The sequence below is a fragment of the Monodon monoceros genome, unplaced genomic scaffold (assembly GCF_005190385.1).
Source record: "Monodon monoceros isolate NGI ecotype Baffin Bay Population unplaced genomic scaffold, NGI_Narwhal_1 Super_Scaffold_4, whole genome shotgun sequence".
Taxonomy (NCBI): domain Eukaryota; kingdom Metazoa; phylum Chordata; class Mammalia; order Artiodactyla; family Monodontidae; genus Monodon; species Monodon monoceros.
The window spans coordinates 13356444-13368769 of NW_021703781.1; the positions used below are offsets into that span (position 1 = coordinate 13356444).

The 12326-nt window shown below is 38.9% G+C and overlaps 1 protein-coding gene across 4 annotated transcripts in view; it reads left to right on the plus strand.

Annotated features, from left to right (window-relative positions):
- The first annotated feature begins 5235 nt into the window (after window positions 1-5235).
- Window positions 5236-12326, plus strand: part of CABCOCO1 (ciliary associated calcium binding coiled-coil 1) — a 127645-nt gene continuing 120554 nt past the window's right edge. For 3 of the 4 annotated variants that reach the window (XM_029245579.1, XM_029245582.1, XM_029245581.1), the window contains exon 1: window positions 5236-5352. In XM_029245579.1, the coding sequence (XP_029101412.1) occupies window positions 5272-5352 (81 nt within the window). In that variant the 5' untranslated portion in view covers window positions 5236-5271. Of the gene's footprint in view, window positions 5353-8757; window positions 8945-12326 lie in introns of all 4 variants that reach the window. The other variant, XM_029245580.1, reaches the window with a different exon arrangement.

Below are 12326 nucleotides of genomic sequence, written 5' to 3' on the forward strand. Positions count from 1 at the left end.
TGGGGCGGGAGGCAGCACAGAGAAGGGGGCAATACTTGCTCAGCCAAGGCCCTTCCCAGAACCCCCAGGATAAATTTTCTCAAAAATATCTTCAAAGTGCAATGGAGCCCCCTGCCATTAATTAAATGGCACCCAGTCACTTTTAGGCAGTCTTAGGAGGAAAAAAAAAATCGATGAAACTGTTTTGATCATACATATTTCACAAATGTAAAACGTTGGATAAATTTTGAGTTTCACAAAAATTGTTTATGACTAACTCAAATCATGTGTTTAAAGATTCTGCTTGCACTTCAGGAATTTGCATCCGTTTGCCTGGATGAACGTTCTGGAAACGGTGCAGGTTTTTTCAGGGGAAGCATTTTCACTTAAGGTGTGTATCGTTGCTTAGGTTTGTTAACTCGTTTTTTGCATTAAACTACTAGTCCATAAATATGGATCAAGGACTCAAAAGTAGTTCCCTGAGGTGTAAAAGGAGTGGTAAAAATACTAATGTAAATGCTACAATAAAGAACAATTTTTAAATGAAAATAATTAATGTGCAAATTATAAATCTACACATGCAGGGAGAAGTGAATCTGTGAATGACATGCATTGTCACAAGCATGCTCCCCTGCCAGGTGTGTCCCTCCCGGTTTCCAGGTGAATTCCCCAACACCACAGGGCACAGGGGAGGTTTTACTGGGAAAGGTCAAACCTTGAAGGATCAACAAGAAGCGAAGAGGAAGGCACTGCTCCTCCCCCACACTCCCTCATCATCCATGGAGAGGGATGGTGGGGCCCAGGTGATCTGTTATTTTGCCTTTTTTATAGGGCAAGTTTTAAAGAAGTCTTGTCAAGCCTGGGACAGACAGCTGCCCAGGACATGGACAGCACAGGACCCATGGGGAGTTCTAATCCCCCCTGTTGGCTGTGAGTCCTGAGGCAAACCATCAGTTCCTCCACATGCAGAATGGATGGCAGTGAGATACAGTCTTACCTGGGTAATTGCTCAAGGTCACTTACAGACAGTACTGCTCATTGCACAACAACTAAGTGGAGGACAGCAATGGTGTTGATCAAGCCAGGCTTAGTCTTCCACATTAAATGTTTTGGAGTTAATTTTTGCTGATGTCAGCCAAGGTACCAACAGGAAACAGATGGCACAAAGGTGGGAACTGAGGGAATTTTGGTAACGGAGCTATGTATAAACACGAGGGCAGACATCAGGGAAACCAACAAGGGATGGGGAAGCAGCCCGGGGCTCAGCAGCAGGGGGCAGCCATCACTACCCCTAGGCCTGAAGAGGGGATGGAGGGGCTGAGGGGCCAGCAGCAGCCATCAAGTCCTTTGGTGTAGGAACCCGGCCACTCCCAACTTGTAATCCTGCAGGAAGGAAACAGGGAGAATAAATGTCCCTGACCTCACTTTCCTACCATTAATCTGATGGTGTTCCCACTGGCCAAACCCAATCACAAGTCTGAGGGTGAGGAACTTGGCAAATCCAGCTGATGGGTCAGCCTTCCAGGGTACAAGGTCAAGTGGAGAAGGCAGGAAGTGGACATTAGGGACAAACAGAGAATGTCCACACGGCAAGGAAGACAGGACCCAGGGGCAGCCCTTGAGACGAGAGCTTTAGGAGAGCAAAGGAGGTGAGAGACCAATTGCAGGGCATGGAGGTGATGAGTAAGAGACCCTTTCTTTTTTTTTTTTAAAGATTATCAGGAAGAAAAGGAACAAGTTACAAAACTGACTTAAAGAGGGCTCTGGGGGGCTTCCCTGGTGGCGCAGTGGCTGGGGATCCGCCTGCCGATGCAGGGGACGCGGGTTCGTGCCCCGGTCCGGGAAGATCCCACATGCCGCGGAGCGGCTGGGCCCGTGAGCCATAGCCGGTGAGCCTGCGCGTCCGGAGCCTGTGCTCCGCGGCGGGAGAGGCCACAGCGGTGAGAGGGGGGAAAACCCCCAAAAAAAAAAAAAAAAAAAAAAAAAAAAAAAAAAAAAAAAAAGAGGGTTAGGAAAAGGGAGTATTTTCTGATTTGGGAAAAAGACAGAATTTTCATCTGAAGGGCCTAAGGATCCACTGTAAAGGTAATAACTGGAGAGAGAAAGAATAACAGATATGCCCACCATGGGAGCGTATAGAGTTTTGAAGACAGGACACAGTATTACATGAACAAGGTCAAAATCATACCAACTGTTAACTGAAAATCATTACACTCCCCTCCCCGCCACCAATAACAGTCAGTCATAGAATGCATTCTACTGCAGTAGGTTTACTATGCCATCTCCTAAAAGTGCTTTATTAAGGTGAGACTTTAAAATGTTCTCAATTATATCTTAAACAGATTAAGGCACTTGATTGAAATGAGAAGACCAGATTTGAGAATTATGTAAAGGTTAAGAAAATGAAATATATTTCAAAATTGATTAGCAACTGGAATACTTTCTTGGCTAAAAATTAAATATGTAACCAGGAGTGAAGGCGATTATTCACAAATTAAAATGCTTCTTATAGTTTTTCTTTCTACATCTAACAAATGTATCTGAAGGCTTGAATACAGAGTGTTATCTAAATTCCACCTCCACAGTTTTGTGGTCTCTCAGTACTATTTCAAATTGGAATTTTTTCCAGCCTGATCCTCTTAGACTATCACAGGTGTCACCTAATAGATTGAAGACCTCAGGAATCCCAGTGTTAGAACTACTACTATGTCATTAATCTCATTAGTGACATTATTTCATTTATTGTTAAAGAACTTCACTTATACTTAAAATGAGCCAGTAACACATAAATCATGAGTGGAGTAGAAACGTTTCCCTACCCTAAGAAGACAGCTGAAATCTCACCATCGGTTTTCATTGTCTTATGTTGCCACACCAGACCATCAATACCCATTAAAAAATTATCTAGCCCTTTCCTAAATGTTTCTCTGGTATGGTTTATTTTAAACATCCAATACCTCAATTGGTAAAATTATGAAAATATCCCTCTTCAAGAAAATCTGATTCCATTTGTAAAATCTGCTACTCATAGGTTTATAGGTGTGTAGATTGGAGTACTTTCATTAGAACAAGGGCCAATCCAATTGAGCAAATAATAGTATCAAGCTACCCCATATTTCACTGTGATGTGCTAAAAGTCAGAGGTCTTTTAAAAGAAAATAATTGTAAACTACCAGACCCATATGTTTCCTTTTCTCTGCTAGCCTTAAAACAATAAACCAAGATAAGGAATGGAATTTTCAGGCTTCGGTGAGAAGCCTTTATCTTCAAAAGAGACTTGAGAAGGAAGACTTAGCTGACCTTTCCATGTAAGAAAGCATATCACCTACTGAGATGTGTCTTTCTTGTTGGCACCTCCGTACAAAAGAAGTGAGAAGCTAAAATCAGCTTCAACTTGTGCAAATTAAAAGTAACCTTCAGGCTAATGGGTTTTCAACACCACTCCTTACTGGGCAAAAAAATTGTGCCCCGTAAAATTAAATTACCTCCTCAAAACTGACTTCTCCAATAAATTATGATATTAAATACAGTAAAATTGAAATTCCTACAAAACAATTCCCCCCTCCCTGGGGTAACCCTCCTGTCACTGTTAGAATTGATTCCATCTTTAATGGAGTCCTCCATCTAGCTCCAGGGTCCAAAACCAAAAAGGGGTGAAGAAAACATAAAAACTGTCAAAGAGGTGGCAGAACAATTAAAAGCCAGGAAAATAAATCAGACATTTGAGAAAACTAGAACTACAGTTTAGAGAAATAAATGCTTTAGCAATGTACCAAAGGCTAAATTTAAAGAATGTGAAGGGTTCTTACTTAGCAGAAGATGACCCGTTGTTTTCCATTTCTTTGAAGTAGCGATCAGAAGGAAAAAATCAAATAATTAAGCATTGTAATGAGTTTGTAAGGTGGTAGCACTTAAGTATTAACTCTGGCAATCACTAAAAATGGACTATATTTTCACTACCTGAGGAAGTCTAACATAGTCCTTTTTAAACAGTGTTAGAAATCATAAACTCATTGTTGAGTGAATATTCTGTACTAAGAGCTAAACCATTTTCTTTAGGCATGAAAATATCAAGGAAAGGAGGACGCCACAGTCCACTTAAAAGACTAATCAAACATATACAAAAGTAGAGACAATTCATAAACACCAGTTAGTACAAATTGTGTGCAAAATCTTAACAGTAAGACAAGGAAAGGCACAATTATCATGAGGTTATATAAAGCTAAAGTGTTCAATTTAGTTTGAAAGGCAGTGGGCAAATGTAAGAAGTCTATGATGGAAATATTATTTTGGCAGGTGTTGTACAGGATGGACTAAAGTCAAGAGAAACGTACAAACTAATACTAATCCTAATAATATCTGACTACAGGTACCAGATACTATTCTAAACATTCCCATATATTAACATGTTAAATCCTCACAGTAATGCAATGAGGCGGACACTGTCATTATCTCATTTTACAGATGGCGAAAGTGAAGCATTCAAATAATGTCTGATTTTTTGCAGTAAGCTTCCTGCATAGCAACTCCCACACAGGTTAATATAAGCAAAGCACATTTCGTTATCAAAGCAGGTACTATCATCCAGAGAAGACTACTGATACTATTACTAAATGTATTGTTTTTCAATGTTTTTATTACGGAAAAATTCAAATATATATAAAGTAGAAATAATAGTGTAATGACCACACCCCCTCCATGTACCCAGTCTTGATTCTTCCACTATACCTCCACTCATTATCCATCTACCCGTCATGATTTTGCAGTAAATCGCTGGCATTTTACCATTTCATCATCACTAAATCTTTCAGCATGTTGTCTCTAGAAGATAAAGACGGTTTTTCCTTGTAAACATGACAATAACCTCCTAACACTTTAAAATAACAATTCCTTAATATCAAATGTCAATCAAGTGTCAATTCCAATAATATATCTCACTTTAATACTTATTGAGAACTTGCTATGTGTTCGCAGTGGTCACTTCCACGTACACTAGTTCGTTTAAACTGCTTTCTTTTTTTTTTTTCTTTTTTTTCACTTTTACTGAAAGGAACGAGTCTGTCTCTACTCGGTGATTCAAGGCACCGCCGCAGGCCTTCCCGGCAGAGCGCCCCGCAGCGGCCGGACCCGGGTCTCCCGCTCCCAACGCCACCAGGTCCCAACCCTCTCCCAGCTGGGGACGCGGTTCCGGACCGGAAGCCGCTGTGCGTGGTGCTCACTTCCCCAGCCCAGCGACCCCGGCCCCGCCCCGGTTGCCCCAGCGACGAGGGGCCGCCGTACGGCGGCTGGATCATGGCGGCGTCTGTGGGGGCGACTCCCGGGGGGACGACCCCCGCGGGGATGACTCCGGCGGGAACCACGCCCGAGTCGGAGGTACGCCGTCCCTGCCCGGTACCCGCGACCCCCGAGCGCCCGCCCCCTGCCCGCGGCCGAGGCTGGTCCCGGGGAGGCGCCTCCCGCCGGGGATTGGGTGCGCGGACCCGAGTGTCGGAGGGTTTGGGAGCGGGTCCCGGGCGGCGCGGGCTCCGGGGGAGTGAGAGGGGGTCCCGGAGCCACCGCCCCGCGCTTCCCGAGCCCTGCCGCTCGACGCGCCTCGTGCTCTCGAGTGTAAACTAGAAATCCTTCCGTTGGACGGTTCATTCGTTGCCCCAAAGGCCTCACAAGGACGCCTTTTTCCCCGGATTCTCAGCACTTGAAAGGGAATTCTGGCAATCTTGAATGGGCCTGACTCTTTTGGAAATTACTACTAATTCACTTCAGATGATCACAGTTCCTGTTGCTCAAAAGCTGTCGTGGAATAATTACTCTTCATTGGTAGTGGATAGATTAATATTTGAAGGCCAGTGTTTCCCTTATTATTTTGCTGTTTCTCTAAATAATAAATACATAATAGGAGATGGGACAAAGGAGGAACGCCTGGAAAATCGACCTTCCGGTTATGGCTTAGTTGCTCATCAGCCCCTTGTTTTTAGGAAAAGTATTTAACGCCCTTGGGCCTCCAGTGGTTTCCTGTGTAAAATAAAGATTTTTCCTCAGGCCCCTCCGAACACCAGTTCTCAGTAATAAATGGGTTCTAGGTAACTTGAGTTACTCACAAGTTTTGTATCCTGAGATTTTAATTAAGAATATATGCCAGATATTACTAAAAAATGTTTAAATCTTCACATACTTGAGTCAATCATGTTGTCCTAAGAAGTTTTTAATTCTGTTTTTTTAAGACTCTGAAGGTGAATAATGTTATAATTAACATTGCTAGGCTCAACTTCCTTGTTTGTGTAAATAACATTTTTTTTTGTACAGAAGATATGTATTAGCTGCAGTTTTATAAATGAGGAAACGAAGAGCCAGTGAATTCAGTGCCTTGCCCAGAGAGAGATGTGCAAGTCATTCCCAAGCCATTCTTCCCAATACTGTGTGCAGACCACTAAAGCATGTGGATTCTCCTATGAGCCTTTTGAAATTAGCATACATTAAAAATACATTTTAATGTGATAAACTGGTTACTAACCCTTGTGATCTCTAATGTAAGTAATATAGTTTCAAAAGTGGCATAGGAAATTTCCCAATTAAATCGTGTTATTTAAATATATACAAAAACTTACTTATGAGAATGTACAGTTGTCAGTGTACACCCACATATATAGTTTCCCATGTAGATAATGTCCTTTGTAAGAAAGACTGATAATTTGGGGTTAATGAGCCTGCACTTCGGAAAAAAATACCCCATAATTTTTCTTTTTTTAAAAGATACGAAGAAGTGCCATGTTCCAGGAAAAAAATAATCACTTTTTATAATGGATGAGTCAAATGAATACATATAGACGTTAGGTGATTATCTGCCATCTTAACCCTGTCAGTGGGCACTTTTGTAAACTTCTTGGAGAAGCAAGTATTCCCCATGACAATCAATAGTCTTTTAGTAACAAACCGAACAAATCAAGTTGGAATTTGGACTCACTTAACTGTGCTCATTTACTAAGATTAACACACTGCATGGTCAAAACTCCATTTTCCATTCTAATGAAAGCAGAGTTCCTGTAATTCATGGAGTAGACAGTTGATCCCTAGTGTTATGTCATTCATTAGAATAAGTCCTGCCTGCCACCCATTTGTGCCCACTGTGGGTTTCAGGGGTTAGATAGAAAAGACAGCAAAAATCTCTCTCGGTGTGTCTGTTCCCAAGGCTACATCTTTTCAGTTAGGTACTGAAAGGTTCTTCTCAGGTCAGATTGTTTACTGAATTGATCCCCCAAGACCTAGTCCCTTATAGTATTATTTCTTAATAATTCTTTATCCAAATTGACTTAGCCAGTGCACCATCCAGTCATCTGAGCCAAGCAGTAGTGAAATATTTCTTTTCTTGCCAAGTCTATTGGAAATAAAGCATAAGCTTCCAATAGTCTGAGGTTTCCCGTTTGTTGTTTGTTCTCAGTACCTAAAATAAAAACAGCACATTATCCCAGTCATATAGTAGGCACTCAGTAAAAATATAGCTTAACTAATTGAAATTATAGAGGGTCTGACATATGCCAGGAATGTAGTTATCACAGCTCAAAATCTGCTCTATAAGATACCTTGAACAAGCAGACATGAGATGCAGGTCCAGGAAAATATTTCTTATGTAATATTGCTTAAACTTTCTTTTGCCAACTTTCTGAATTCAACAGTCCAGTTTCTTTAGTAACATGGGAGTAAATGCCTCCTTCTAAAAGGTAAGACTAAACATTTGGGAGATATCTATTTAAATGCACAAGACCAGAGAAATGACGACAGTCTGAAAATAAGTATTTCCTACGTATATATCTGTAACTGAAAGGAGTTTATAAATTCTCCTAAGTTAATTTATAAGTGAGTTTGTAAATGAATACTTAGAATTCAATCATCAGTCTTTTATCGATAGTTTGTTCATAAGCTGACTTTCTTAATATCTTCAAAAATACTATTTGGGACATGTAATCATTTAAGTATTATATGTAAAAGGACTACAACGCATATCAGAGACCTAAAAGAAAATGTAAATGATTATTTCCCAATTGCTTCTTTTGAATAATTTCCCTTAGTGTTAACAAATCCCCTAACAGATGACATTTATTCAATGCCTTTGGGACTTCCTCAGGACAAGGGGACACTTACATAACCCTGAGTGGAAAGATGATATCACCTGTGGTAAAAGCCTCAGTGTGTTTGGGGGAGGCCATAGACAATTCTCTCGACATTAGGCGGTCCCTACGGACCTTGAAAATAGCCCCCGCCCCGTCATTGGCAGGTTAGAGAGAAACACTTGGGGCTCAACTTGGGCACCAGGATGACCAGTTTCCTGCAGTTGCAATGTCATTCATGAGGTATTTATTGAAGCCATTTACAGCACATGGTGTAGATCAACCTGTGCAGGGCTATGGGAGGTTGCCAAAAAGTTGCTTAAAATATTGTTGAAAAAACAGTGCTAATATTCCTTAAAATGTGAATATACAGTATCATTATTTATCAGACACTTAGAACCTCTGGAAATATTGGCCTTGGGCTTGGAGGTATTGACAAACATTTGGGTTTGTCTTTTATCTTACCATTAGTCTTTGGGTTTCCTATCTTATTCTTATTTCCTGCTTCTTCTCCCCACTCTATCCTCCCTTTCAGGTTGCACAAATCATCTTCAATTTTTTTCTAATATTTAAAGTTTTATTTTACTAAAGTTAGGTCTTTAACACAGCTAAAATTAATTTTTGATGGATGTACTGTATATTTGAAATGAGGATCTAATTTTGTTTTGTTTTCTTCTAGACATGAACCATCAATTATGCCAGTTTCATTTACTATAAATAAGCCATACTCTCTTCCCATGGAGAATGGACTGACTGCCGCTATCACATTACATATGTACATGAATGGGCACAAGAATGGCTGAAGAGTCAGTGGAATAGAATAGAGAATCCAACATTTATATATGTATATGTATAAATTTATACATGTAGGTATATTTTTGAATTTCCATTCTCTATTTTTTTACACTGACTAGTTTGTCCATTCTTGTGTTACTGCCAAACTACTTTATATTTAACTTTAATGTCTGATTTGGAAAGGTCCCTCTCACTATTTTTCTTTTTCAAAATGTATGTATTCTTCCATAAGAACTTGAAAAAATGATTTCAATAGTTACAAAATGATACAGAATGATACAGTTGAGATTTGAGATTGTCATTGCATTATACTTGTAATGTGGGAAGGATTTAATTTTTTTAATTTTATTTATTTTATTTTTGGCTACATTGGGTCTTCGTTGCTGTGCGCGGGCTTCTCATTGTGGTGGCTTCTCTTGTTGGCGGAGCACCGGCTCTAGGCGCACGGGCTTCAGTAGTTGTGGCTCGCGGGCTCTAGAGCGCAGGCTCAATAATTGCGGCGCACGGGCTTAGTTGCTCTGTGGCATGTGGGATCTTCCTGGACCAGGGCTCGAACCCGTGTTCCTTGAATTGGCAGGTGGATTCCTAACCACTGCACCACCAGGGAGGCATAATTTTTTTTAATTTAAAGGTTTCCAATAAATCTCTTTTATCAAATCTTGTTATTAAACTTTGATAAAGTTTATAATTTCTTTAGGTACTATACCTTTCTTATTATATATTTTTAATCCAGTTTAATCAATTTTAATGCCATTTACATTTATAATTAGTTTCTAATACAGAGGAGAGCAGTTAACCTTTGTATCTTTATGTTATATGTAACCATCTTAGAAGTTTCTTATTAGCTCAGACCATGCTAGTACAATGTCATGTTTCTTAGGTGTGCAGCCATGTAATCTTCAAGTAAAGATTTTTTAATGTCCTCATTTCTAATATTTAAGCCACGTATTTATTTTCTTATTATATTATTAGACCCGCTATAGTGAGTTTAATTACAATAATGTTACTAGCCAGAATCCCTTTTTTGTTCCTGGTTTTCATAAGAATACATCAGTGTTTCTTCATTCAATATAATGTTTTGGCGTATAATCTTTTTTATGTTTAGCTATTCTTTTTTTTTAATATTATTTTTATTTTTTGGCTGTATCGGGTCTTAGTTGTGGGCACGGGATCTTTTGTTGTGGCACACGGGCTTAGTTGCCCCGTGGCATGTGGGATCTTAGTTCCCCAACTAGAGATTGAACCAGCATCCCCTGCCTTGTAAAGAGGATTATTTTCTTTTTTTTTCTTTCTTTTTTTTTTTTTTTTTTTGCGGTATGCGGGCGTCTCACTGCTGTGGCCTCTCCCGTTGCGGAGCACAGGCTCCGGACGCGCAGGTTCAGCAGCCATGGCTCACGGGCCCAGCCTCTCCGTGGCATGTGGGATCTTCCCGGACCTGGGCACAAACCCATGTCCCCTGCATCGGCAGGCGGCCTCTTAACCACTGCGCTACCAGGGAAGCCCTAAAGAGGATTCTTAACCACTGGACCACCAGGAAAGTCCCTAACTTTTCTTTTTTTAATTCATATTTTACTGAGAGTTTTGCTGCTGAATTCTTACAAATGTCTGTTTATTATTTATTTTTATAATCATATTATTTTATGATTTAATTTGTCTTAAGTATATGAGACTTATTAATGATAATCTGTCCTTGCATTTCTGAAATTAACCTTATTTGCTCATAATGATAGCTTATTATTCTTTTAGTACAATGCTGGATTCAGTGTTCTAAGGTATTATTTTAACTAGAATTTTTGCATCTGAATTCATTAATGATTTTGACTTATAATTTCCTTTCTGTGCTAATTCAGGTTTTTGTGTATAGCCTGTGCTGGCTTCTAAAAAATGAATTATCTATGGTCTATAATTATTAGACTAACAGAATTTATGTGTTCTTGATTGTTCAGTAGAACTTCAAGTGTAAACTATCTGGACATGGTGACCTTTTAAAAAGTAGACTTCCAGTTTAGTTCATGTTTGGTCAGGTCCATTTCTTCCCTTACCCTTGGTCAAATTTGATAACGTATATATTCCTAGGAAATCACCCATTTCCTTGTAATTTTCAAATGTATTTTCATTTAATGTGGCATGTATTTATTTTTTCTTTAATCGCATTTGCCCAAGATTTGCCTGTTTTATTCATTATTTTAAAGAACTAGCTCTTGCTTTTATTTATTCTTCTTTCATCTACTTTTTGTCTTAAATTGGCTCCTTATGGTGTCCAGGACTATAGTGAGGTGAGTGAGGGGTGCCAAAAAATTCAGTAGTCAAGAGAAACTATATTTTAATGCAATATTTTAAAAACCAAAATTAATGCAAAAAGTCCATAATAGATCTAAATTTTAAATAAAGACAGCATCACTATTACTGATTTTTCCTTTTTGCCTCAGGCTCCAACATGGCTCAACACAGCGCTGCTTCTTAGTTCATTTATTTTCAGGCTTGAAGAAAGCCTTTCAAAATGTGGAAATTGTAGACCATTCTCTGTTCTCTAAGACTGTGAAACACCTCTTAGGCATCTTTGGTGAACTGTGCTATCTTTTTTTAGTGGACATTTATTAAGAGTCTTGTAAGACATACCACTGATGGATACAAAGGTGCCCCCAAAGGCTTAAATTCTAGAAGAAAGACATATGTACAAATGTGGAAAGTTGAGGTGACATTAGAGAAAAAAATTCAGAGAAGAAGTTATCTGACAATATCAGGCTTACAATTTTAATGCTTCTGGAATAACAGCTAAAATCCAGCAGGTGGTGGAATAAAATGAGTTACAGTGCAGTTTAGCTTACGTATTTTCCTAGTCAGAGATGTAATTTTACAGAGAAAGTGGTAATTACATATTTACATTTTTATTAACCTATTCATGAATTTTCCATTGTATCTTTAATTTTTACAAATCAGAATGTATGTATCAAAAGATTAAAGATTTTTAACCACCTTATATCCTTTCTAGGTACATGGCAGTATATAAACAAACAAAAGAAAAGCTCTCGTTTAAAATAGGTCCAGGAATTCAATTTAAGACAAAAGAAAACAAAAAACCAGAGGCAAACCCTCCTACAAGATGATTATCTTAAGCTATCAAGTTTTAGTAAAAAATGAGGCACTAATATTAGGCACCTTAGCTAGAATTATTATTGTACAAAAGATTAAGATTATTGTATTCTCTTTCAGTGCTTGTGTGACCTATTTTCTCCTGTTCAGAAAATTTTCAAATCTAATACAATTGATCTGAATGTCTGTATAATGTACCTTTCATATATATCTTTATTCATTATGAATAATGATAGCAATCTTGTATGTAGTAAAACATATCAGAATGATTTTTTAACATGAATCCAAATTTAGGTTCAAATGCCTTGCTGTAAGTCACAGAATTCATCAATATTCAAACTATCATGAGATCTCCAAATC